The sequence below is a fragment of the Schistocerca piceifrons genome, chromosome 1 (assembly GCF_021461385.2).
Source record: "Schistocerca piceifrons isolate TAMUIC-IGC-003096 chromosome 1, iqSchPice1.1, whole genome shotgun sequence".
NCBI lineage: Eukaryota > Metazoa > Arthropoda > Insecta > Orthoptera > Acrididae > Schistocerca > Schistocerca piceifrons.
Genome location: NC_060138.1, coordinates 1170295121 through 1170322876, shown reverse-complemented (window position 1 = coordinate 1170322876; position 27756 = coordinate 1170295121). Strand labels below are relative to the sequence as shown.

Genomic DNA, 27756 nt, shown 5'->3' with positions numbered 1-27756 from the left:
GTATGCATGGCTTATCATACAATGTTTCAACTACGTACCTTTAGAAAATAGTACACAATATAAAATTAAAACAGAACTAGCAAAATGCTTTCACCCCTACGTGGATCGTTATTAGGGTCAACCATTTGACATTCGTTTCCGAAAGAAGTCGATTCACACATGACGGAAACGGACCAAAGGGAACCAAAAGTATTTAAAACTGCCCATCGTTGACGGAACCACGGGAATCGATAGCAAGAAAAAATTTATCTCAAATTGCGATTAAACCTTCTTCAGTTGCTTTCTAAATATTATTTTGTGTTTTTTCATCCACATAATTTCTCTGGCAAAAAAATGTCTACATTTTGATATATTTAGACGACACTTTTCCTGTTGCTTCACTTCTCATCAGCTCGTCAAGAACATCCGTTCAGAATGCAACTTTGGCCAGTATTAAACTTAATCGTCACAGTTCCTTAACTCTAACGTAGTATCTCTATCTGTGCAGTCTGCTAGACACCACTGTGCAGTGAACATTGCAGCACTTTGCAAGTTTGTGAAATGGTAGCAAAAGATTTCTCGAAAACAGGTTTACTGAGGTGAGTTTGTCTACAGCTACATCTATATTCTGGGAACCACTGTGAAGGGCTCGGCAGAGGGTACGTCTCACTATACCGGTTATTAGGCCTTACTCCCTAACCATTCACGTATGGAGCGCGGGAAAAATGATTGTTCAAACGCTTTCTAAGTGCTGTACTTAATCTAATCTTATCCTCACGATCTCTAAGAGAACGATACGTAGAGGTATGTAGTATATTCTTAGAGTCATCATTTAAAGCTGATTCTTGAAACTTTGTTAATGGAATTTCTCGGGACAGTTCCGTCTTTCTTCAAGAGTGCGCCAGTTCAGTTCTTTCAACATCTCAGTTACACTCTCCAGCCGGTCATACAGGCCGGTGACCGTTCGTTTTCCCTTTCTCTGTATACGCTCAGTATATCATGCCAGTCCTATTTTGTATGGGTCCCTTACACACATTTGAGTATTACTGTTGAATTGGTTGTACGAGTGATTTTTAATCTCTTTTCTAGACTAACTGAATTTCCCTGGCATTCTACGAATAACCTGTTTTACCTAGTATTGAGCTTATGTGATCGTTCCACTTCATGTCTCTGCTAAGAGTTACACCCTAGTCCACACATCAAAAAAAGTTTTGCATCTCCTCCGTTCCGAAAGATCCGGAACTTGTACAGAAAATTGGAATAGCGATCAACATAAACATCATTTCCGTCCTTTTTATTGGTAATTAAAAGCACACATTGCGTGTTGTACCACCATACAGCGAGACCTTCAGAGGCGGTGGTCCAGACTGCTGAACACACCGGTACCTATAATACCCAGTAGCACGTCCTCTCGTACTGATGCGTGCCTGTATTCGTCGTGGCATACTATCCACAAGTTCATCAAGGCACTTTTAGTCCAGATTGTCCTACTCCTCAACGGCGATTCGGCGTAGATCCTTCAGAGTGGGTGGTGGGTCACGTCGTCCATAAACAGCCTTTTTCAATCTATCCCAGGCATGTTCGATAAGGTTCATGTCTGGAGAACATGCTGGCCACTCTAGTCGAGCGATGTACTTATCCTGAAGGAAGTCATTCACAAGATGAGCACGATGGGGGCGCAAATTGTCGCCCATGAAGACGAATGCCACGCCAATATGCTGCCCATATGGTTGCACTATCGGTCGGAGGATGGCATTCACGTATCGTACAGCCGTTACGGCGCCTTCCATGGCCCCCAGCGCCGTACGTCGGCCCCACATAATGCCACTACAAAACTGCAGTGAACCTCCACCTAGCTGCACTTTCTGGACAGTTTGTATAAGGCGTTCAGCCTGACAGGGTTGCCTCCAATCACGTCTCAGATGATTGTCTCCTTGAAGGCATATGCGGCACTCATCGGTGAAGAGATCGTGCTGCCAATCCTGAGCGGTCCATTTGGCGTGGTGTTGGGTCCATGTGTACGGCGCTGCCTGGTGTCGTGGTTGCAAAGACGGACCTCGCCATGGACGTTGGCACTGAAGTTGCCCATCATGCAGCGTATTGCGCACAGTCTGAGTCCTAACACAACGTCCTATGGCTGCACGAAAAGCATTCTTCAACATGGTGACATTGCTGTCAGGGTTCCTCCTAGCCATAATCCGTAGGTAGCGGTCATCCATTGCAGTAGTAGCCCTTCGGCGCTCTGAGCGAAGCATGCCATCTACTCATCGACAGTTCCTGTTTCTCTGTATCTCCTGCATGTCCGAACAACATCGCTTTGGTTCACTCCTTGGCGCCTGGACACTTCCCCTGTTGAGAGCCCTTCCTGGCACGAAGTAACAATGCGGACACGATCAACCGCGGTATTGACCGTCTAGGCCTGGTTGAACTACAGACAACACGAGCCGTGCACCTCCTTCCTGGTGGGAATGCCAGGAAATGGTCAGCTGTCGGACGCCCTCCGTCTAATAAATGGCTCTGAGCACTATGGGACTCAACTTCTGAGGTCATTAGTCCCCTAGAACTTAGAACTAGTTAAACCTAACTAACCTAAGGACATCACAAACATCCATGCCCGAGGCAGGATTCGAACCTGCGACCGTAGCGGTCTTGCGGTTCCAGACTGCAGCGCCTTTAACCGCACGGCCACTTCGGCCGGCTCCGTCTAATAGGCGCTGCTCATGCACGGTTGTTTACTTCATTGGGCGGATTTAGTGACATCTCTGAACAGTCAAAGGGACTGTGTCTGTGATAACAATATCCACAGTTAACGTCTATCTTCAGGTGTTCTGGGAACTGGGGTGATGCAAAACGTTTTTGATGTGTGTGTATATGTATGAGTTTGCAGATTCCACCTGTGACTCTCCAACGTTATATTCATACGATTTTTCTTTTATGAAATGCGCAATTTTATATATTTGCACATTTAAAGCAAGCTGCCAGTCATTGCGCCACTTTGAAATCTTATCATGGTATGACTGAATATTTGTACTGCTTCGTTCAGACTGTATTGCGTTATAGATAACTGTATCACCTGCAAAAAGTCTGGGTTACTATTAATAATGTCCGCAAGATCGTTGGATGATCACTGTGAAGGACGTGGGGACACTGTGAACTCATGTGGGGCAACGTTATCAGCACCTGACAGAGCCTGTGAGACGCCCCACTGCTGCTATATATTTGGGCAGCTGGTCGAATCGTGCAATATCCAGATTTGTGGGGCATTCGAAAGTGACAGAGGCCCGATATTGGACTGCATGGCAACGTGACAGTGGACATATTCGTCGTCAAGGTTCCAGCCGACCAGTGAGAATCGCCGTATTGTGCACCAATAACATTGTAACTCCTTCATTCCTGTGCCTGCCATCCGAGAACAAGTAACAGACTACCTGCACCATTCTGTATCTTTCCACATCATTGATCGAAGAGTAGCAGCAGCCGCACTTGGGATTGTAGAGGATAAGGGGTTATTTTTAGGTAATACGGTGCGAAATTGTGATTTAGTGTGTGTCAGTGCACGATGCGCCAGCCTCACGGCAGACGGCGGACGAAGGCTGGCCGGCGAGTTATGCAAGTGACACAGTTTTGTAAAGAGCGTCAGTATGTGTGTACATGCACGGCAGCCATCAACAGCCGGAACGCGGCATTAGCATAATTACGCAGACGCGGTCCGCATGTGGTGCGGTTGCGTTAGCCAACTCATCGAGAACATTCTAATAAACATGGCACAGCGTAACTGGCGGATTCAGCAGCAGTCTGCACTATTTAAGGGCATCAGAGCTGGGCGTCGGCATCGGTTCGACCGATTGGGCGTTCGGTCGCTATTACAACATCGTCATCAGTGACGCTGTCCCCGAGGACTGGCCAGCAGAGGGCATTGCCCGCTGCTGCACCAGCGACTCCCGGCGTCGTCACGAGCTGCACTGTCTGCAGGAGGCGAGCTAGTCCGGGCCTTATGCTGCTAACCTCCTACCGCCTGCGCAGCCGCTGACCGAGCACGCCGTCGTGTTCCCCGGGCTGCGCGCATCTGCACGTCTCCACCACAACACAAGTGGAGGGGGTGAGCTACAGGAAAATGTATTGGAAGAACCAACAATAAAGAGGAAGATTGCTAAAAACAGCCACCTTCTTCTACCCAGCAACGCCCTACAACCGCGACCACGTCACCCGCTCCGGTCATCCTAATACAAGTTGTCAGGAGGATTACAGGATTTACAGTTCCATGCGTAGGCTGACATAGACAGCACAGCGCAAAGGCTACTTCTGCATTGGTGCTGTGATCGGGAAGCTTGAGGTGCTGACGAATGGCATCACATGGTGCTCAACAGTGAATTACGGTTGAAATGTCTCTGCGGTGTCGTTTCATAAGATGTTTGTCTCACTGGATTCTGTGCATTGTATTCTGTCCATCGCCTGATTGCGGTTTAATTTATTAACTCTCCCAGAAAGACTGAGCAATCAAACTAAAGCTTATTAAATGATATTATGTTTGATTTTTTTTATGTTCCATAGGAATTCATGACCTGTATTTATTATGTTTTCCCTTCACCCCACCTTTTGTGTGCGTGAATGTTACTGAATGAGTGTTTTTACGTGTTGTTTCGGGTTTCTTTTGTGGGGGGCGCTGAGTTGGTTGTCGTCTGCTAGAAACAGGTGATGTTTGCTTCTCCTTTGGAGAGTAGCGCAGGATGACTGACTTAGGATCCCAGTATCTGGACAGAGAGGTTTACCCCTTTTAGTCTGAGGTTGGTTTGTCTGTCAGGTTGGTGGCGGAAGCCTACCCCTCTGGTAGCTTCCGTTGCACCAGTAGTTAGACGAAGCTCGGTGGAGAAAGGACACTCTGCAGCTAGCGGTTGGTGAGTACAGTTCGTAGCTCCTAGAGAAGGTTTCTGCTGATAGGAAGTAGGTCGAATTAGAACTTCCCTATGTTAACTCATGGAATATTTAAGTATTTCAGCTTAACTGAAGCGTGTGTAGTTATGTATTTTCGGAGAGTGGCGCAATTATTTTGTAAAAAAGAATCGGCGAGGATGTGGTTGAAATTAAAAGCGCGGGAGTTGCTTTGTTCCTTTTGGACATCATGGTGTGGAATTTCTAGCAGTGAATATGATTAGGAATAGCTAGTCAGCATAACTTCGGGTGAACGTGAGAATAATAGAGTTTTCGAGCAAGTGTGATTTTTATTGTTCTAATTTTCTATGGTTTCGTGGAAGATGCTATTTTCTTTTTGTGTTCGTCTAATGCCTCGTGTTTGGCAACCGATGATCCTTCTGGTCTATTATTGCACTGCAGTAGGTTTTCATATTACCAGTTTAATTTTTTCCTGTGTTACAATTTCGGTAAAATATCAGTTTTTTGTGCGCATAGAGGAAATGTTTGTAACGGTTTGTTTCTGAACGGACCACGTGTAAGTTGAAACGGTTGGGGGGGGGGGGGGGGTTCTGCCTTGCCGAGTTAATTTTATTTCGTGGTGTCAAAATCATTCTGGTGTTGCACCATTAAAATTTCTTACATTTGTGCTTGGTTTAATGTTTAATTTCTGAACAGTTAACTCCTAATCAAATATACCAGGTTCAGAAGTTTGGCCGTTCGTAAGCGGCAGGGGCGTTTTCTACGTCGTATGTCTACTCTACAAAACCTAGCGAATCAGATAAATCTCTTCCCAAGCTAGTGCATGAGCACAATGGTGATAGGTATCTCTCTGAACTATTTCTGTCGTAGATATGTAGATGTAATGATTGAATTATTGTGTTCCACTTCCTCTAGTGTTTTTTTTCCGTTTTCATTGCGCTGTCCTACCATATTTGCGAATTATTTAGTTAAATTATTTATTCAGGCACCAGTCATGGGTATTCATAGGGTGTGCATCAAATTCAGTCATGAAATAAATGTTCCAATTAAAAGATAAATTCAGGGTCCTTTATCTTTCTCATTGATGCCTCTTTCCAAATTAATTTTCTATTCCATGATTTTTTTAAAAAGTTAATCTGCTTGCTTGTGATGAACAAAAATGGAAGGAAAAATCAAAGTGAACGGTCTACTGTCTCACGATTAAGGAATTCACGTGTAATTAAACAAGATCATTGATGTACGACATACAATGATGTTCATCTTGTTAGTTTTTCTTAATTTAATTAAACTGATAATTTTCAGTTCAGTCTTTGCTTAATTTTTGGAAGGGCTTGGGCTGGTGGCAACCCTGTAATTTTTAAATTTATAATTTTGTTCATGAGGTGGCTTAACCAGAAATTGCGCACAAGGGTTACATCTCCATCATTCTTGGTACGTAACGTATGTCGAGCCTTGGCTAGGATCCGTTTATAGTTCTACATACATACTTTACACGGTTCTGCAGTACCGTGGGTGACTATCGACAGCGAGTATAGTGGCAACCTGAGGAGAGGTTCCATTCTCCCAAATATTTTGAAGAGGTACAGCGGCTTGACTCCTGGTCATGTGGAGAGCGATCGGATATCACTTCAGACTATAGCTCGTAGTTTTTATGGGAACTCCGACGGAACAACGGTAAATAAGAGTTTTCTCTCATGCAGTGGTATCGTCATGTCATTTTTCAACAGGACAGCACCTGTCCTTGTAAGGCACATATCTCAATGAACTGTCAGCTTGATGTTGAGGTGATCCCTTTGGTAGCATGATCACCACATTTGTCCCCGACAGAACGTCTGGAACCAGCTTGGACGTCAACACCATCCCAATGGCAGTATCTGGGCCATCAAGGACCAGCTACAACACTTGTCGGCCAGCTTCCCTGAGGAGGGGACGCGATGGCTTTATAGCACCCTTGCCAACCGAATTAGCGTATGCATTTGGCCCAGAGGGAGTAAAAGTGATAAGTGATCTCATATTCCCAAGTTCTCTTAAATTTGACTCGACTTTATAATCAGTGAAATAACATTACATAACCTCTCAAGTTTCGTTAGTTTCCTCTTCCCGTCCTCTGCGCTTTTTTTTTTTTTTTTTTTTTTTTTTGTCACGCAGTGTATATTCGGCCTTTTTATATCACTGGTGGTATCTCAAACTCACTTTGATTGTTCGGTAGTGGTCCACAAGAACTGACGTGTTGACGTTGTGCCTAGTGCAAACAGACGACCTTTTAAAGCTGATATGAAGTTGCTTTCCGTTCTGTTGACGCCCAGTGTGAATCAACCTAAAGGACTTCTTCCAGTCTTTCCCATGCAACAGTCTTCAGCCATAGGCATTACGTTGCCCTTGCGTGTTATCTAATGTAATCTCCTCACCAACCATTAGGTCGTTGGCTTGTTATTTTTCTCTCTTCCAGTCCATCAAAGCAATTTTCTTTCATCTACCGTCCACTCGCCTGGCTATATGCCCTGCCATCGCCCTTTACATTACCACTGCTGTCATAATCGCGCCTTCGATGCAAGTTTGTTTCATAATGCATTGCTAGTTATCTCATCTTTTATGGTACTGTAAATGACGAGAGCGTTCTGAAAAGTAATGCCTCTGATGATTTGTGTGTGAAAACTGTTGAGGCTTTTTGAACAGAATAAACGTTATTAACATTCCTTATCTTTATGCTTCATGTCTACAAATTTGCACCCCTTTGCCGCTAGCGGGCTCCGAGTTGTAGCGTTTAACACGGCGGTGTGTCACGTAACTATGTCGGTGCGAGAGAAGCAGTGTGCTGAAATCGAGTTTCGAATTCGAAGATTTCGTTCTCATCTGGAACATCCTCTCCTTCACCATGAGTATGTCCGATCACACTCGAGTGATGCGACATCTGCAACAATCCGACACCTTGGGTTCACTGTCATCGATCATTATCCATACAGTCCCAACTTGGTCCCATCCGATTTTGATCCGTTTCCCGAACTTAGAGAACATCTTCAAGCACAAGCAGACATGAGGTTGTGGCTCTGTCAACAAAGTCAAATCAGAGACTTTTTGTGGCTGGGACTAAAAACATGTTACGTGAAATGCTCGCAGGCAACAAAACAGTGGCCTCTAGAGATATCAAATTGGCCTTGGTGAAGTGCTCCGCCACGAGACTGAGTCTGCTCTAAGAGTCTTTCTATGAGATTTTCTTTCATCAGTCTGGAGAATTTGTTTTTGTTCATTCTCAATGGTTCAAATGGCTCTGAGCACTATGGGACTTAACATCTACGGTCATCAGTCCCCTAGAACTTAGAACTACTTAAACCTAACTAACCTAAGGGCAGCACACAACACCCAGCCATCACGAGGCAGAGAAAATCCCTGACCCCGCCGGAAATCGAACCCGGGAACCCGGGCGTGGGAAGCGAGAACGCTACCGCACGACCACGAGATGCGGGCGTTCATTCTCAAATTCACAAAACTACTAAGTATAAAGGATCTGATAATCCAATGATGGGTAGAGTAGAAGATGCTTGTGCTACCTTCAGTCTGTTACTGGAAAATTTGTAGGAAATAAAAAGCACCCAAGGCGAATGGCCTTGCTGCAGTAGTAACAACCGTTTCCGTCAGATCACCAAAGTTAAGTGTTGTCAGGCTTGGATAGCACTTAGATGCGTCACTGACAGGGTCTGTCGAGTATTGTTGGCAAGTGGGGTGCACTCAGCCTTTGTGACACCAATTGAGAAACTACTTGATTGAGAAGCAGCGACACCAGTTATGAAAACTGACAACAGCCTGCAGGGCGGTGTGTTGACGGCATGCCCCTCCGTATCTGCATCTGGCGACTGGCCATTAAAATTGCTACACCACGAAGATGAAGTGCTACAGACGTGAAATTTAACCGACAGGAAGAGGATGCTGTGATATGTAAATGATTAGCTTTTCAGAGCATTCACACAAGGCTCGCGCCGGTGGCGACATCTACAAGGTGCTGACAAGAAGAAAGGTTCCAACCGATTTCTCATACACAAACAGCAGTTGACCGGCGTTGCCTAGTGCAACGTTCTTGTGATGCCCCCTGTAAGGAGGAGAAATGCGTACCATCACGTTTCCGACTTTGATGAAGCCTATCGCAATTGCGGTTTATCGTATCGCGACATTGCTGCTCGCGTTGGTCGAGATCCAATGACTGTTAGCAGAATATGGAAACGGTGGGTTCAGTAGGGTAATACAGAACGCCGTGTTGGATACCAACGGCCTCGTATCACTAGCAGTCGAGATGACAGGCATCTTATCCGCATGGCTGTAGCGGATCGTGCAGCCACGTCTCGATCCCTGAGTTTGGCGACATCGCGGTGAACGCATATTGGAAACGTGTATTCGTCATCCCCATACTGGCGTATCACTCGGCGTGATGGTATGGGGTGCCATTGATTACACGTCTCGGTCACCTCTTGTTCGCAATGACAGCACTTTGAACAGTGGACATTACATTTCAGATGTGTTACGACCCGTGGCCCTACCCTTCATTCGATCCCTGCGAAACCCTACATTTCAGCAGGGCAATGCACGACCACATGTTGCAGGTCCTGTACGGGCCTTTCTGAGTACATAAAATGTTCGACTGCTGCCCTGGCCAGCACATTCTCCAGATCTCTCACCAATTGAAAACGTCTGTTCAATGGTGGCCGAGCAACTGGCTCGTCACAATACGCCAGTCACTACTCTTGATGAACTGTGGTATCGTGTTGAAGTTACATGGGCAGCTGTACCTGTACACGCCATCCAAGCTCAGTTTGACTCAATGCCTAGGCGTATGAAGGCCTTTATTACGGCCAGAGGTGGTTGTTCTGGGTACTGATTTCTCAGGATCTATGCACCCAAATTGCGTGAAAATGTAAACACATGTCAGTTCTAGTATAATGTATTTGTTTCAATGAAAATCCGTTTATCATCTGCATTTCTACTTGGTGTAGCAATTTTAATGGGCAGTAGTGTACTTAAACCTAACTAACCTAAGGACATCACATACATCCATGCCCGAGGCAGGATTCGAACCTGCGACCGTAGCAGAAGCGCGGTTTAGGACTAAAGCGCTTAGTACCGCTCGGCCAGAGCGGCCGGCAACAGCCTAAAGATGAAACGGCGGCCGATCGGTTGCATTGGGCCTTCAAGGCCTTTTGCGACGGCGTTTTTTTTTAACACCGACATTCCAAGAATACTGTCGAAACAGTGATGCAAAATTTCAGCAAGTTGGGTTGTAAAATGAGTGTAAAAGTCAGCTTCCTGCACTCACATATTGGCTTCGTCACTGAAAATGGAGATGGAAAAGAAGACCGGGAAAGATGGAAGAAAGTATGATGGTCAAGTGCTGGATGTTGAAGAGGGACAGTAAAGGTGAAGAAATTCTGAGAAAATCTAAAAAAGAAAAAAGTTTGGTAATTCAGTGTAAATAGTACTCACAGTGTTGCTAAGAGAACTGTTTCTGATACATTACCCGACAAAAAATAATTGAAGCACCCAGCAGGAAGGAGGGAACATAGTTATACACGCGCCGAGCCCATAAGTGATTTTACTCGTATTTCAGTGATTATAATATCGATTCAAATTTACAAAGAATTAAGTTGTATGACGTTGGAACCTCGCTGGCCTGGATGTATCACTGATTAGATTGAAAGAGTGTCATAAAGCCGTTGTATCTTCTCCAGAGGCAAGATGGCGCCCAAATATTTTAACTGGCGTGTTGCAAAAGACGTCAGGCGCCGACGCCGCACTGCAACACAGTGCCGTCGGGTTGGTTGACAGCTCAGCCCCTGTGACTACACGTCATTTGCAGCGCGACCTGCAGAACATCTTCGCGTACACCGGAACAAAGCACAGAGAGCGCATATATAGGCGGACAAAAATATTCAGACACTGGGAGTAATCAGAGAAGTAAACCTTAAATGTGATTTAACTCAAAATATATATTTTATTCTTTACAAATATGTAATACATACGTCAGTCTGAATATATGCAGCCGGCCGGAGTGGCTGTGCGGTTCTAGGCGTTACAGTCTGGAACCGCGCTGCTGCTAAGGTCGCAAGTTCGAATCCTGCCTCGGGCATGGATGTGTGTGATGTCCTTAGGTTAGTTAGGTTTAATTAGTTATAAGTTCTAGTCGGCTGATGACCTCAGAAATTAAGTAAGATAGTGCTCAGAGCCATTTGAACCATTTCGAATATATGCAGAGCAACAAGTAACAAAACATTCCTTACGCGAAAAACAAGAAAAAATGAAATCGAAATATACATTGGCCAAAAGTATTCAGATACTCAGCACTCAGTATTTGGTAATGCGTCCCTTTCTCTGGATTACAGCCCTCCGGCCGCTTGGCCGAGCGGTTCTAGGCGCTTCAGTCCGGAACCGCGCTGCTGCTACGGTCGCAGGTTCGAATCCTGCCTCGGGCAGGGATGTGTGATGTCCTTAGGTTAGCTAGGTGTAAGTAGTTCTAAGTCTAGGGCAACTGATGACCTCAGATGTTAAGTTACATAGTGCTTAGAGCCATATGAACCATTTTAATTACAGCCCTCAGTCTTTGTGGCATGAAGTTAACAACCTTTTTCGTTGTAACCGAACCGACATTCACCCATTCTTCTTCTATCTTTTGTGTTAGCAGAAGAGCCAACACCGTGTTACGAGTGGAGGCCGAAATGCACGCGTTTTAGCTCACGCAGGCTGGCGTGAGGAGGGAAGAACTATACTGACGTGAGGTCTGGAGCATGGCAAGGAATGAGAATTCAGAAAGCGGACGTATTAGTTTGATTCTTAACTTTAATCCATTAATGATGAACGTCGCTCTTGACGATACATGATTCACAATATTATCTGTTGAGAATACATTCTTAAAGATAGTAATTATAGTAACTGAATATGGCGCCTTGCTAGGTCGTAGCAAATGACGTAGCTGAGGGCTATGCTAAACTGTCGTCTCTGCAAATGAGAGCGTATGTAGACAGTGAACCATCGCTAGCAAAGTCGGCTGTACAACTGGGGCGAGTGCTAGGGAGTCTCTCTCTAGACTGGACCTGCCGTGTGGCAGCTCTCGGTCTGCAATCACTGATAGTGGCGACATGCGAGTCCGACGTATACTAACGGACCGCGGCCGATTTAAAGGCTACCACCTAGCAAGTGTGGTGTCTGGCGGTGACAACACACTATCAATGCAGGCAATTGTGTGAAACTGCTCACATGTCTTTTGTGTTGTCTCGTTTTCAGTTCATTCCAAATGTTTTGGCGCTGGATTGAGGTGTGGAGACTGCGATGGGGTAATGAGGCGATGAGGCGTGTTGAATAGGGTCCACAGTTTGACAATTTGTCTTGTTGGAAATAAAAGTCACCTCCCAGAGCCAACATCGCAGTACCTTTTGTCAGATTTTGTTTGAACACATCGAGATAGAGAAATTTGTCCACGGTGCCTTCCATGAAGGCAAGCTCGCCAAAACCTCTGGAAGACATGCACCCCCATACCCTCACACTGCTCGGCTACCATTGAACAGACGTTTTCAATTGGTGAGAGATCTTGAGAATGTGCTGGCCAGGGCAGCAGTCGAACAATTTCTGTATCCAGAAAGGCCCGTACAGGAACTGCAACATGCGGTCGTGCATTATCCTGCTAAAATGTAGGTTTTCGCAACGATCGAATGAAGGGTAGAGCCACAGGTCGTAACACATCTGAAATGTTACGTCCACTGTTCACAGTGCCGTCATTGCGAACAAGAGGCGACCGAGACGAGTAACCAATGGCACCCCATACTATCACGCCGGTTGATACGCCAGTATGGTGATGACGAATACACGCTTCTAATGTGCGTTCACCACGATGTCGCCAAACGCGGATGCGACCATCATGATGCTGTAAACAGAAGCTAGATTCATCCGAAAAAATGACGTTTTGCCATTCGTGCATCCAGGTTCGTCGTTGAGTACACCATCGCAGGCGCTCCTGTCTGTGATGCAGCGTCAAGGGTAACCGCAGCCATGGTCTCCGAGCTGATAGTCCATGCTGCTGCAAACGTCGTCGAATTTTTCGTGGAGATGGTTGTTGTCTTGCAAACGTCCCCATCTGTTGACTCAGGGATTGGGACGTGGCTGCACGATCCGTTTCAGCCATGCGGATAAGATGCCTGTCATCTCGACTGCTAGTGATACGAGGCCGTTGGGATCCAGCACGGCGTCCCATATTACTCTCCTGAACCCACCGATTTCATATTGTGCTAACAGTCATTGGATCTCGACCAACGCGAGCAGCAATATCGCGATACGATAAACCGCAATCGCGAGAGGCTACAATCCGACCTTTATCAAAGTCGGAAACGTGATGGTACGCATTTCTCCTCCTTACACGAGGCATCACAACACCGTTTCACCAGGCAACGCCGGTGAACTACTGTTTGTGTATGAGAAATCGGTTGGAAACTTTCCTCATGTCAGCACGTTATAGGTGTCGTCACGGCGCCAACCTTCAGTGAATGCTCTGAAAAGATAATCATTTGCATACCACAGCATCTTCTTCCTGTCGGTTAAATTTCGCGTCTGTAGCACGTCATCTTCGTGGTGTAGGAATTTTAATGGCCAGTAGTGTAATTAATGGACTATAACTATCATAATTAAAATATTGTAGTCCGCAACAGCGCTGATGACCTCTGGGCCAGGGATGTGCTGTAGACAGCTGCGCAGTTAGCCAGCCAAGCGCTCACTCCGTTTCCGCGTTCCTTACTGTGCGAACCTCTGTCATTTTTGATCAATCGATCGCGTTTTACATCTGCGAACATACGACTGACTGATTACTGTGGTATTCTCTGAGTACGGTGAGTTTTGTCACAATGGCAGAAACACCTAAATGGCGTTAAGTGTTTCACAAACAGGCAAGGGACATTGCTATCGTTCTTCAAAGGCGAGGCAGATTCAGGCGCGCTATTGTGCAAGGCTGCTAAGATGCAAGAACGCAGTGTAGCCTTCTGTGGCGGTATTGGTCTATGCAGTGTTAGATGAATCGTCCAGGATGCCAGATTTCTCAGCAGGCAGCTTGAAATATGGAGTTTCGGTCTCCAGGGAAGAAACATAGCGTGCCAAAGCGGGTAATAGGAATCAACGATATAGAGCAAGATGTTTTATTTCGAAAGGTTTTAGAATTTTTTGGTGGAGCCGAGTTCCCCACAGAAGTGACGTTGCTATCGGATTTAAACATATAAAATTCAGTGACAGCGGGAATGTTTTAATGGAGTGTAGTGATAGTACTGTTGCTAGGCTGACGTTTCTAAGAACGATGCATTAAATCAGGTCAAAAGGAATGTCAGCTGTGTATTACCTGGATGAGACTTGGGTAAATCAGAACCACACTGGCAATTTTATTTGGCAAACATCTGAGGGACAAGGCAACTTGACAGTTCTAGTGGCAAAAGGAGGGCGTATTATATGTCACGCTAGTTCCGCTGTTACTGGATTTGTGCCGGAAAGTCAACTCGTACTCCAAGAAAAATCGAAAAGCCTTTCCGACTACCGTGCAGAAATCAAAGGAAAAACATTTCGAGAATGCTTTCAGAATCAGCTGTTGCCTTATTTGCATCCAGGTTCTGTCATTGTTACGGACAATGCGAGCTGTCATTTATTCTCGATATATCTCCCGCTACAGTGAAGTAATAATATATCGCATATTGAAACACAAATAAGAGAAACGGTTTTGGAGCTCTTAAGATATCAAAGACAGCGGTAAAAAAATAGAAAATTGATTCCATAGCTCTGCAACATTGTCACAGGGGGTTACAAATATCTCCTTATCGTTATGATTATAAAGCCATAGAACTGGTGTTCATATAGGTCAAGAGTTAACTAGGTGGCAGGTAAAAATACTGTGCTCAAAGTAGCCGACACTGAAAGTCTGATCCATGAAGCAGCAGATAAAAATCACCGTTGCTGATTGGGAAACTTGCGTACGTCACACAGAATAACTGCTAGAGGAGGATCGTCGCACACAAGTTGTTACAGATGAAACAATGGATTCGTTAATCTTCAGCCTTCCAACTACTCCAAAATCCGAGTAATAAGCTGTGTGAATGGAATGTAAATTTCTTTTGTAATTTAGATGGAAAATTTACTTTATTGTCAAGCTGTCGGTGCGGCAGAGTGTAGTTCAGAGCACAATCTGTCCTGTATTGAGAATTTTATTTTACATTATCTTGCTGTTCTCTCTACAGTATTGCGTAGTTTAAAATGATGTTCTTCTTCTTGCTGTGAGTATTGTATATTTGATTCTTTCGTCATTTTTTCAATAATGTAAGAGGCAATGGAAGGGGTTTACCTTGGTGTAATCCTTTCTATAAGGTGCAATTTATTATAGAACCCATTCCGCAGTGAGAGAATCAATATCATTGGTTTTTCTTCACGTTATTAAGCCTGGGAAAAATTGAGTACATATTCAATTTGATAATGTATATGTCATAGTTATTAGGTACATTTAAAAAATTCATCACAAAACTGTTTGCAGCGCACCTCGAATATGGCCGTGGCGAAACAGTTTAAGCGTCAGCTATTGCAGCCGTTCCTATTGTAGCTACTGTCTTTATATTTTCAGCCGAGTTGGCAACACAGCATCCCTCGGTGCTGTGGGGTGAGGGTTCATCAACGGTCTTCCTGACTGTAATGGTCTATAACTGTCATTATAATTACGGTACCACAATTTACAGCCAAGACGGCGGCGGAGTAGTGCGCTTGCGCTCATGTTTACCCAGGTGTTAAGTTAATGGTCAAATGCTTTTAGCCTAAATTGATTAATGTATTCATAAAATGGTAATTTATTTCCCTGCCTCTCCCACTGGTGCAGTGTTCTCCTATTGATCCAACCCCACCAAAGCCTCCCTAAGCAACCTGGGATTTGGTATTCGTAGTCTGTACCTCTCTCGAAAAACAGCAGCATAAAATTCAGATGATGTCCACAAATTTCCAGCGGAGTATTGTATTCAATGGTACTGGACTGGGTTTCGCAAATGCCTGGCTATTTTCTGCAATATTATCATCATCCTTGCCTGTTTCAGTTTAGGGAAGAACACAACTGATCTTTCCATCTCTTCTTAGGACTCCCAGCATTTCTTTTCCGTGAGCGTGAGGTATGTATTTGTATATTAATGTAGTTATTCTTTCAGCTGACTTCCTTTGAGTATGTTCATGCCATTTCTTTCTGTGCTCTATATTCTGAAACATGCTTTTGATGCCCAGTTCGTTTCTAAATTCACTATTCTTTGTCCTGTCTATGAGTTTTTAACCAACTAGAGGTTTTAGGGCTCTCATCTCTTCCGCTTCAATCCTTTTCCTTTTACTGGTCGTTCTAGTCCAAGTCTCTGACCAATACATTAGAAATGATATTGCCATCACGTTCAAAAATTTTGGTACTCTCTTCTTCCTGACTTTTTTTTAGGAGAGTGCAATTTGTAGCACCTACCAACTGTTGTAATTTTTGCAGTTTGTATTCGTCATCATTGGATGCATTATATGGAATCTCACATCCCAGGTTCTTAAAAGTATTTATTTGTTCTAGCAGTTTGCCGGCCGAAGTGGCCGTGCGGTTAAAGGCGCTGCAGTCTGGAACCGCAAGTCCGCTACGGTCGCAGGTTCGAATCCTGCCTCGGGCATGGATGTTTGTGATGTCCTTAGGTTAGTTAGGTTTAACTAGTTCTAAGTTCTAGGGGACTAATGACCTCAGCAGTTGAGTCCCATAGTGCTCAGAGCCATTTGAACCATTCGTTCTAGCAGTTTATCATCAATTATTATTCTTGCTCTTAAATGCTACTTACCATGGAATGCCATTATCTTAGTTTTATCTTTAGATATTGTCAAATCATAATCATTTGCTTTTTTGTGCAAGGCCCAAAAAATTGCTCTCTGTGTTTTATCTTCTGACTCTACTATGGTTATTTGAACTTGGACCATGGATCAGTGGACGAGTCGCCTGGATTGGAGGTATTGAATCAGCGGCACAGTGTAGCTCTGATAGTAAAGCGGTACATTTCTTAGTAAAACTGTACAAAATGAGCTGACTGAATTCCGTGACGACGAAATTATTTCGAAAATATTACAAAGAATCCGAGAAAACAGATTCTACAGTACTAAATTTGATAAGACCACTGATATTAGTCACAAATGTCAGATGACAATTTTTCTGATATATATTTGCAAAGCAAAGATAATGATCAGATAATATTTCAAACATTTTATCAATCTGCGGAAGTCAGAAAAAAATCTATGGAAACAAATTACGAAAGTTCACCACGGATATAAAGTAAACGAAGATTCCTCTTAAACATCTGAAAGATACAGCCATTAGCGGGAGTCTTTCGAAGATGACAAAGTCGCCAATATTTGCTACAAGGATAGAGGAGAAAAAGAGAGTAAAGATCGCCGAATGATTGGAGTAAAATTAGATGAAGCTGTGTTAAACAGCATGATAAGTCGTGATCTCGATCTTTGTAACTGCGTTAGTACTGCAGCAAAAGGATGCTTTGTCGTGAGTTCTGAGGTTGTAGGAGAAGTCACTACAGTAAAGAAAGAATTTAATAATGCTGAATGAGCACCTTATTTTAATAATTCTTTAAATTTGTCTGTTTCTAAGTGCTATGACGTGCAACTGCTGCGAAACTCAACTGGGATCGTTAAAGAGGTTGTCTCGTTTTCTTACAGCTTTGCCATAAGGAAATGCTGTTCTCATAAGTCATGTAAGAAACGAGATAGTCTCCATGTGTGCAACAAGTAGGGTAGAAAGACGTCTGTCTCTAGCGTCTTTCCTTAAAAAAACATTGAAAAATCGTGTCATGCATACCTTGAGGAAATACGCAATGGTCACATTTTTCAAGTGATGTATCTGGCGTAACAACTGGGACCCTTTTATATGTAATCATTATTAAAGAATACATCGTAACTCTTGTGTTCCTTGTTGATGTGCTCAGCCAGACAGCACTTCACAGTAGGTTCTTCCAAAAAGAGACTACTGATGATACCAGAGGAACTGAGATTTTGAGCAATATTTTATGATTTTTGCAGGATTCAAGCATCTGTACAATCAAGTCAAAAAAACTGGCATATATTGTTGGGCGCACCATCTAAACACCTAGGATCACATTTCAGGGATGCCAAAACTCTGGCTACAATGTACCACAGAGTATTTAGGCGAGGATAAAGGTGACTGCATTTCTAATCTGAAGGCAGATTGGGAAAATGGTAGAGGAAGATGCAAACAAAACACTTCTGGCAGGCAGTACAGTCCAGTGTTTGCAGTTTCGCACTCCAGAAATTTTCCCTTCAATTAGACGTTTGATGTTGATCCTTTCTTTTCTTTCTGTGTCAACTGAAACAGCAGAAAGATCTTTCTTGACAGTGGAACTCCTTAAGTGTTGGTTGAGAATCCATTGTGGGCAAAACCGTTTAACAGTACTTGAATTGTGGTGTGCCCATAGAGACACCGTTATTAACAAAGAAAAAAAACAGGTATACTGAGAAGGAAGGAAAGAACAAAATAGATATGTTTTTTTAAGTACAGGTTTTGTATAATGCCTGTTGCTATGTGATGTTCAAAGAAAGAGTAATTGGAATACGTACACACCCACACACACACACACACACACACACACACACACACACACACACACACACACACACTATGTTTTACACTTTTATGTAAGAACAAGGAAAATGCGAATCAAATGCTAATATGTTTGAAGCACACCAAATGTACACTGTATGGCCACAGAAGAAAAATAAAAACATAAAAATGATAATTTTTGTAAAACGGTCTTCTATGCCACATTTTAACCAATAAGAGCATTAATAATACAATATTACTTAAAAATTACGGTTTTGTGCAGTTTCAGGTAAGATTTGAGTTACTGTAACGGTGTAACATCATTTGTAACACCCCAACCGTCACTTATCTGGTTTTGGCGTGTATTCACCCCAGGTAACTGACTAACAGATCAACAGAGAGTGCAAAACTGCCGCAATGTCGGATAATGCAAAGAAAGTAATAAGGCCCTGTGACTCCTGATTGAACTGCAGTGGCAGTGTTGACATTAATTGCTTCAGAATTGATCCCTTTTAATTAAAAAGGGGTGCACATTGATGTTATATTCAGCTATTGAACACCAGATGCAAATGTTGAACATAAAATTAATTAAGAAGGTGACTTGGGATTTCAACTACTTAATTGAAAACAGATGCAGTCGATTAGCACAAATTTATTTTAACTCACGACCTACAATCGTCACATTACATGACTCTCCTAACAGGCAGTGGTAATAAATTGCGTTTGTATGGAGTAGTGTGAGAAGAATTCTACAATACACGGCCCATGAAACCCTCATAGAAACTTTGCCGACGTGATCCAATAAATTAATCAGTGGCCTAACTCAAGCTGGAGCGGGCGCAATATCACCAAATTCAGCATGGTGGGGCAGCGGCGTTGTGTGGATGTTGGCCAACCTCGTGGTGCTGCAAGGCTGTGCTCGTCTATTCACTCCTAGCTATCTTGCTCGGTACATAGCTAAACAAAAACTTCCTATCTCCAAGCTCAATCGTTCCATTTGCTAAGTCCTAAACTGCAGAGGTGCTCACTCTCTCTCAGGCAAGCTGAGTAAAGAACACCACATCCATACTCTAGGCAAGCTGGGAACGGAAGACTTCTATGGAGACTTCTGCCAGTCTGCTCTTCGCCTCAGTTGCCCCTCCAACAAAATCACTTATGCCAATTGCAGTGTACGTCACGTTACTTATGCGTCGCTTCCCAGAGCCGACCAATGCCCGCTCTAGGAAGTGAACAAATTCCCACAAAATTTCCTTTCCTCTCAACTTCTGCTGTTTAGCTACTCCCAGGCCACCCATCAAGGTTAGCATCTGCACAAAACACCAATTTTTCCGGAATTCTGACTCCCAGGAGAGTCCTTCAAATTCCTTGGTCCTACATTCCCATCGGAGGCCAGCATATTTCATTCTGTTGCTCTTCACCTGATTTACTTCAGACTCTGCAGACCCTGAATGCAGCATGAAGTTGCTATAATCACAAACACGCATATTTTGGCCTCTGTTGACCACTCCACCATAGCTTTGCGCGGCTTTCTCGCATGTTTCACTGAAAACGAGATGATGGACATTTATCAACAGGCGTACAAGTTCTCTGTCTGCTTCCCAGTACACCAACATGGGGTAAATCACCCCCACCCCCCTCCCTCACTGTCACTCATCTTAAGGCAGCTGGAGGCCGCGTCCCGTTACCGCTTTCTCAGAGTTTGAGCCGTCCTAAGCTGCCTATTGTCGCTTCCCTTCGCTGCTCCCCAGCCCAACCGCGGTCAACTCTGAATACTTCCTTGGGATAAACAAGCCTCCAGTAAATCAACGCATTTCCACAAAGTTTTCATGTCCCGTGAATTACTTTAAAACCATCACCCAAAATTAATTATTCCAATACGTCCATACTATACCCTCTACAAGATGCATTGTGCCTTGTCAGTCATTTTTGTTCAGCCCTACTGTTCACTTAACATGAGTTCGGTGATCATTAATGACTTCATGTAAGAGGCATAGTTCTTGCCATCTTACACATTCTCACTGTTTTCATTGCACTTCTTTTGAGGTATTAGTTTCAAATGCATTGTTTTACTTATATAATTAGTATGGATACTGCATTTTTATTCCTGCTACATTTGTTTCAATATGAGCGTCATTAAAAGTGTGTTGAAAATAAAAAAAATATTTGAATATCTATTCGAGACTTCACAAATATTATTTTAAAAATATAAGTGTAAATATTTATGAACTAACTGCCAAAAATGTAGCTGTCAAAAAATTAAAAACTATGATTTCAAAATTATTTTAGTTTAATTTCAATTTCTTTGTTTTTAATTTGCTTGACAGCTCTGTGTTGATGAATGGTTTATAGGGCTTGTGATTGCGTGCTAACAATTATATAAAAAAAAGGCTGTGAATGCTCTACATTTCAAGAAAAGTATAAATTTTTTTGTCTAAAGTAAAGTACATTTTTGTACTTCTTTGATATTTTTATTTATCAAAACAGCTTAAAATAGTATTTTTTGAAGTTGTTTTCCTTAACTTTCAACACAGACTAAGGAGGAGTTGGACAGAAGCTGAGGTGGAGATGGACACAGATAGGGGGTAGGAGATGTAAAGAGGGAAGATGAAGGAGGAAACGGACTGAGAGATTGGTGTAGGAGGAGATGGATGGGGAGAGAAGGATGTGGATAGAAAGAGAGGAAGAAGTAGATAGGCACAGAGAGTGCTCTAGTACAAGACAGGTGTAAATAAATACTCAGGCAACACCAGTTACTCAGCTAGCAAACACACAGTGTCTGCTATCGTTAAGACCAGGGCTTACGTGCAACTGAAGACATAACTTGTGTTTGATCACGTTTGTAGTGGTTGGCCAGTTGATTCACAGTTATAAACATTTGAGTCTTATAGCATGGCACTACTTCAAAATTAAAAGATGAGGGGAGTGTAGAAGCAAGAGCCAATAGCAGCCAAACTGCAGAGTGTGATGGGGAATACGGAAGATTTAGCTGGAAATTGATGTTGAAACCGAGAGGGGACTTCGGTCGGGGGGTCGAGAGAGCCCAGATGTAATTCTTTTAGGAGGTGTGGCTCCGAGATTAGTGGACTCGTTGGCGACTCGAAAGAGCGAAGACGTTTCGGTTCTAGTAGGAGTATAGGGGGACTTGGGCCGTCATGTATCCTGAAATGTATAAATTCCCGAATTTTTCCTTTCCTCGAGAGTTTACCGCCATTTAGAAGATTTTCGTGTGGTTGAACTGTAAGAGCTTTGAGCATTCAGTGGGTTTATCTCAGTTTCGAATACTTCCACCAATGGCGCTGTATCCGAGCAGTAAAATTGTGTTGGGAAGTGTGGTCGGACACAGGAAAACGTAGAATACTTTTCGCAAATTGTGAGCGAGACCCTAAGTTTGTCTTGTAAATTAGCTACTGCTGACGTGCCCGACATAATTAGTGGAACTGATAAACTGTTGCTTTTAAATAAACAAGAACAATTTAAACAAATTGGTTGTGTCGCCTACTTTCGTTTCTAAACTCTAGCTTCTGCTAGATAAATTTGACTGTAACACGGCTAGAAGGTCTGCTAGGACATTATGAACTTGAGATCATTATAAATGCCCGTTTTTGCTGGCCCTATACGAAATGTGACGAGGCTAAATTCAGATAAGATTCAATTGCATTTACGTTCCTCCCCCTAGGTGGAATTGTGATTCAACAGCAGAGATCGCACTGTACTCTAGTAGATCGTACTCTATCAGTGTATCATATCATCATTTAATGTCTTCGTTGTGTATTGCGAGATTCTGTGTTTCAAAGTTGCCATTCAATTTTTTTGTTTTTTGTGGTTGTAGAAGCTTCGGTCCATAATGAACCAGAAGACGTGAACAACAAGGTTGAGGCAGTAACACTAGAAAATAGATTTACAGCCCGAAACTTTGGTCCTGTCAAACACAATTTTATGACGTGTAGGTGGAAAGTGTCTTCTCGTATACTTAATTTAATTACGGGCCATCAGTCGCTAGTCATTGACTTGTTGCATCTGTCGCTGGATTTTCAGTTTCAATAAATAATTTTAATGACGACCATAATTTCCATAATTCTAGTTCACTTTTTCCCCGGCATGAAATAAATAAGATAATTCAAAGTATAATCGTCACTGCTGCTACGCATTTACACAGATATTTTTTTCCAGCAGCCACGTTGCAGAAGCTGCGGCTAACTAGTGAACAATTTTTAAAAGAAATATTAATTTATAATAGAATTCTTATAAATACATGTTTTAACTGTAAGTATCATACAAGTACCTTGACACTAACGTGAAAATCATCTACTGATCTTTGTTGAAGTAGTGCGGACGTCATGAATTCATGATCAGCATTGCTGGAATGTAGTCTCGTGAAACAGTTAAATGAATTATAATTATTTAATAACGAATAATTTAATCTATTCTACAGGCCCCAGTGGCAGAAACCTCTGTCGATCGATGTGAAGGTGCCAGACAAGAGGACAGTCTGCCTTCATACAACACCTTTGCCTACAGATGGCTTCAAAGTTGCGCTCACGATGAGGCTCTGTGAGGGTCACTACGATAAAAGCAGGGCCAGTAAGCAACAGATGCTTTCAGCTTTCAAGACGACTTACGCTGTGTCCCATCTTGTTAACAATGGCAACATGGATCAGGTAAGCTATCAGAATTCCAGAATGACTTGTCACTGTAATCTGTGCTGTCAAGTCCCATAGACTGCTCTGCCAATAGGGGCAGCAAATACTTTCCTGCTGTCCTGTGTGGTTACTTCGAGCAGTGTCATGTACAGTTTTAAAGGAAGTGTCATGCCGTACTTTTCCTCACCTTACATTGCGCGTTCTACAAACAGTATCACAGAACTGACAGTTACTTTATAAACATTTATTAAACGACTTTGTCGTGGTTTAATAGACTGTATGGGACGTCAAACAGGAAACGCCTCTTCGATGTATTACTATAATTATTATCCATATAGTTATAAATTAATTTCAAAGTGTGTGAGTTCTTTGCTACTGACTTAACGGTATTTTGTCAAACTTGTATATTTTAACAATGGTTTCTACGACTTCGCAACCGCGAAAAATTTACTAATATTTCCATAAAGTAAAAATCTAATTCTAACTTATGCTGTCGCCCTTATTTCAGTTTCTGAAATTCTACAGCATCTCTTTATATAACCAATCCACTTACACATTTTATCAATTATTTTTTCCTTTAAAGCAAGGATCTTTAAATAGGTCCTATAATTCTAAACATTTTTTTGTTCAACGTTCTCCACTGACGGAGTCTATCATTGCACCAAAAATTTTGTGTAATATTGTCATCTCAAATATCTTGAGAACTTCTTCATATAGTTTTGTCGGCGTCCAAGTTTCACCTGTTATAAATTGAGTGACTTACAGATGCATATTTTATTTTACTGAATATTTTCCTTCTCTTCAAGATATTTAGCAAGGCACAACACGTTCTATTTGTGTTTTAAATTCTAGTGTTAATTCATCTTTTACATTATTTTGCTGTATTGGAGAAGGGTCCCAGATATTATAATTCGTTTATTTGCTCAAATGCGTCAGCCTGAATTTCAAGTTATCGTTGTATTTAGGAGATTAGGTTAGCAGGAAATATTTTTTTGTTTTATTGACATTTCATTGAGTACGTCCACAGTCTGCCCATTTGCAGATTACGATTTTTTTATGAAAATGGAAATATAGTTGTTTGACACTATTCCTGCTATTTGTGAAACACAGTTAAATTTAATAGTAAATATCTTTGTATTTACATTACGTAGACCATTAGCTTTGAATTAAAAATTCGACCAAAAGAAACATTTTGCTACCTATGAAACACATATTACTGCCCAACATATCAAAGCTCTTTGGGCCTGCTCACTGAACACCTTTATGAACATCTGAGCACTTTTTCAACAAAAATCTCTTTTTCTTCTAATACAGTTCCTGTGGTCATCAATGTTTTTCTCATATTGTGTTGGATTATTTATGGCGAATTACCCGCGTCACTCCAAAATCCCTCTAGAATGGGTTAATAAAAAACAGAGAAAAATTATTATGATGGTTTTAATGCTCAAGTGTTCCACATAGTCTCCCCCCACATCAGTAGAAGGCTCAAAAAGTTCACACAACAGTGTAAAACTGTCACAATAGTCATTTTGTGGAATGTTGTTCAATTCGCGTGTCGTATTGGCTTGAACGTCGGTTATGTGGTAAAAGTGTTGACCTTTCATCTGACTCTCTGCACCTTATCGTTTTGCATTAGGTTCGTACTGATAAGACCAAGTCTCGTCATCCGCGATGATTTTGAAAAGAGTTGCCCGCGTCTTGCGTTTCTATCAATTCGCGGATGGTGTCCAAGCGTCTTCTTTTTGTTCTGAAGTCAAGTTGTGTGGGACAAACTTTGTATACAATTTTTCTTCATCAAAACTTTCTAGAGAACGTCTTGAACACATGAGTCAGTTAATTAGTTAGTTACATGTTCAAAAAATGTGTGTGAAATCTTATAGGACTTAATTGCTAAGGTCATCAGTCCCTAAGTTTACACACTACTTAACCTAAATTATTCTAAGGTCAAACACACACACCCATGTCCAAGGGAGGACTCGAACCTCCGCCAGGACTAACCGCACTGTCTGTGACTGCAGCGCCTCAGACCGCTCGGCTAATACTGCGCGGCGTTACATGTTCCATCGATCATTTGAACGACACTTTTATCGAACTTATGTGGAACGAGTCAGTTTATAGGTTATGTATACATGATTAGTGGTACCATTAATGGGTACATTCGTTTTTAATCCAACTCGTGCAACTGAAATTAAATACAGTAGCCGTCACGAAACTAGACACCTCAAGGTCGAAGCTGCGCCCTGCTGTCAGCCAGCGTCAACCGCTATGATTTTGTACTTCGATAAAGGAGAGTATCCGAGGACTTGAAAAATTGCTACGAAAAAGTTAATTTTTCTGGCTCAGCGATGTCCGTTCTTTGTCTTCACCGTACTTTTTATTTTAAATTCAGAAAGTCTAATGATGGACAATAAACTTAAAAGAAACGCAGTGACACAGCAGCAGCGAGAACGACGTTTTGTGTAAAATCCACCACTGCGTGCTGAGGACAAGTCTTGGGTTTCACAAAACCACGAGCAAAAATATATTTTGTTCAACTCCAACGGATATATTTGCATGAATGAACCTACTGGGGCTTCAGTATAGCGTATTACCGATCCCCCCCCCCCCCCCATGAACCTAGGACCTTGCCGTTGGTCGGGAGGCTTGCATGCTTCAGCGATGCAGATAGTCGTATCGTTGATGCGATCACAACGGAGGGGTATCTGTTGAGAGGCCAGACAAACGAGTGGTTCCTTAAGAGGGGCAGCAGCCTTTTCAGTAGTTGCAGGGGAAACAATCTGGATGATTGACTGATCTGGCCTTGTAACATTAACCCAACGGCCTTGCTGTACTGGCACTGCGAACGGCTTAAAGCAAGGGGAAAGTACAGCCGCAATATTTTCCGAGGGCATCCAGCTTTACTGCGTGGTTAAATGATGATGACGTCCTCTTGGGTAAAATATTCCGGAGGTAAAATAGTCCCCCATTCGGATCTCCGAGCGGGGAATACTCAGGAGGGCGTCGTTATCAGGAGAAAGAAAACTGGCGTTCTACGTATCGGAGCATGAAATGTCAGATCCCTTTATCAGGCAGGTAGGTTAGAAAATTTAAAAAGGGAAATGGATAGGTTAAAGTTAGATATTGTGGGAATTAGTGAAGTTCAGTGGCAGGAGGAACAAGACTTCTGGTCAGGTGAATACAGGGTTATGAATACAAAATCAAATAGGGGTAATGCAGGAGTAGGTTTAATAATGAATGAGAAAAATAGGAGTGCGGGTAAGCTGTTACGAAGAGCATAGTGAACGCAATATTGCAGCCAAGATAGACAAAAAGCCCACGCCTACCACAGTGGTACAAGTTTATAAGCCAACTAGCTCAGCAGATGACGAAGAGATTGAACAACTGTATGGTGAGATAAAAGAAATTATTCAGATAGTGAAGGGAGACGAAAATTTAATACTCATGGGTGACTGGAATTCGATAGTAAGGAAAGGAAGAGAAGGAAACGTAGTAGGTGAATATGGAATGGGTGTAACGAATGAAAGAGGAAGCCGCCTGGTAGAATTTTGCACAGAGCATAACTTAATCATAGCTAACACTTGCTTCAAGAATCATGAAACAAGGTTGTATACATGGAAGAGGCCTGCAGCTACTGGAAGGTTTCAGATAGGTTATACAGGGTGTTACAAAAAGGTACGGCCAAATTTTCAGGAAACATTGCTCACACACAAATAAAGAAAATATGTTATGTGGACATGTGTCCGGAAACGCTTAATTTCCATGTTACAGCTCATTTTAGTTTCGTCAGTATGTACGGTACTTCCTCGATTCACCGCCAGTTGGCCCAATTGAAGGAAGGTAATGTTGACTTCGGTGCTTGTGTTGACATGCGACTCATTGCTCTACAGTACTAGCATCAAGCACATCAGTACGTAGCATCAACAGGTTAGTGTTCATCACGAACGTGGTTTTGCAGTCAGTGCAATGTTTACAAATGCGGAGTTGGCAGATGCCCATTTGATGTATGGATTAGCACGGGGCAATAGCCGTGGCGCGGTACGTTTGTATCGAGACAGATTTCCAGAACGAAGGTGTTCCGACAGGAAGACGTTCGAAGCAATTGATCGGCGTCTTAGGGAGCACGGAACATTCCAGCCTATGACTCGCGACTAAGGAAGACCTAGAACGACGAGGACACCTGCAATGGACGAGGCAATTCTTCGTGCAGTTGACGATAACCCTAATGTCAGCGTCAGAGAAGTTGCTGCTGTACAAGGTAACGTTGACCACGTCACTGTATGGAGAGTGCTACGGGAGAACCAGTTGTTTCCGTACCATGTACAGCGTGTGCAGGCACTATCAGCAGCTGATTGGCCGCCACGGGTACACTTCTGCGAATGGTTCATCCAACAATGTGTTGATCCTCATTTCAATGCAAATGTTCTCTTTACGGATGAGGCTTCATTCCAACGTGATCAAATTGTAAATTTTCACAATCAACATGTGTGGGCTGACGAGAATCCGCATGCAATTGTGCAATCACGTCATCAACACAGATTTTCTGTGAACGTTTGGGCATGCATTGTTGGTGATATCTTGATTGGGCCCCGTGTTCTTCCACCTACGCTCAATGGAGCACGTTATCATGATTTC

General features: G+C 42.9%; 1 protein-coding gene across 1 annotated transcript in view; it reads left to right on the top strand.

Annotated features, from left to right (window-relative positions):
• Positions 1-27756, top strand: part of LOC124778903 (glutathione hydrolase 1 proenzyme-like) — a 125067-nt gene that overhangs the window by 70528 nt on the left and 26783 nt on the right. Inside the window, exon 6 of the mRNA XM_047253674.1 lies at positions 22917-23142. Within this exon, the coding sequence (XP_047109630.1) occupies positions 22917-23142 (226 nt within the window). The remainder of the gene's footprint in view (positions 1-22916; positions 23143-27756) is intronic.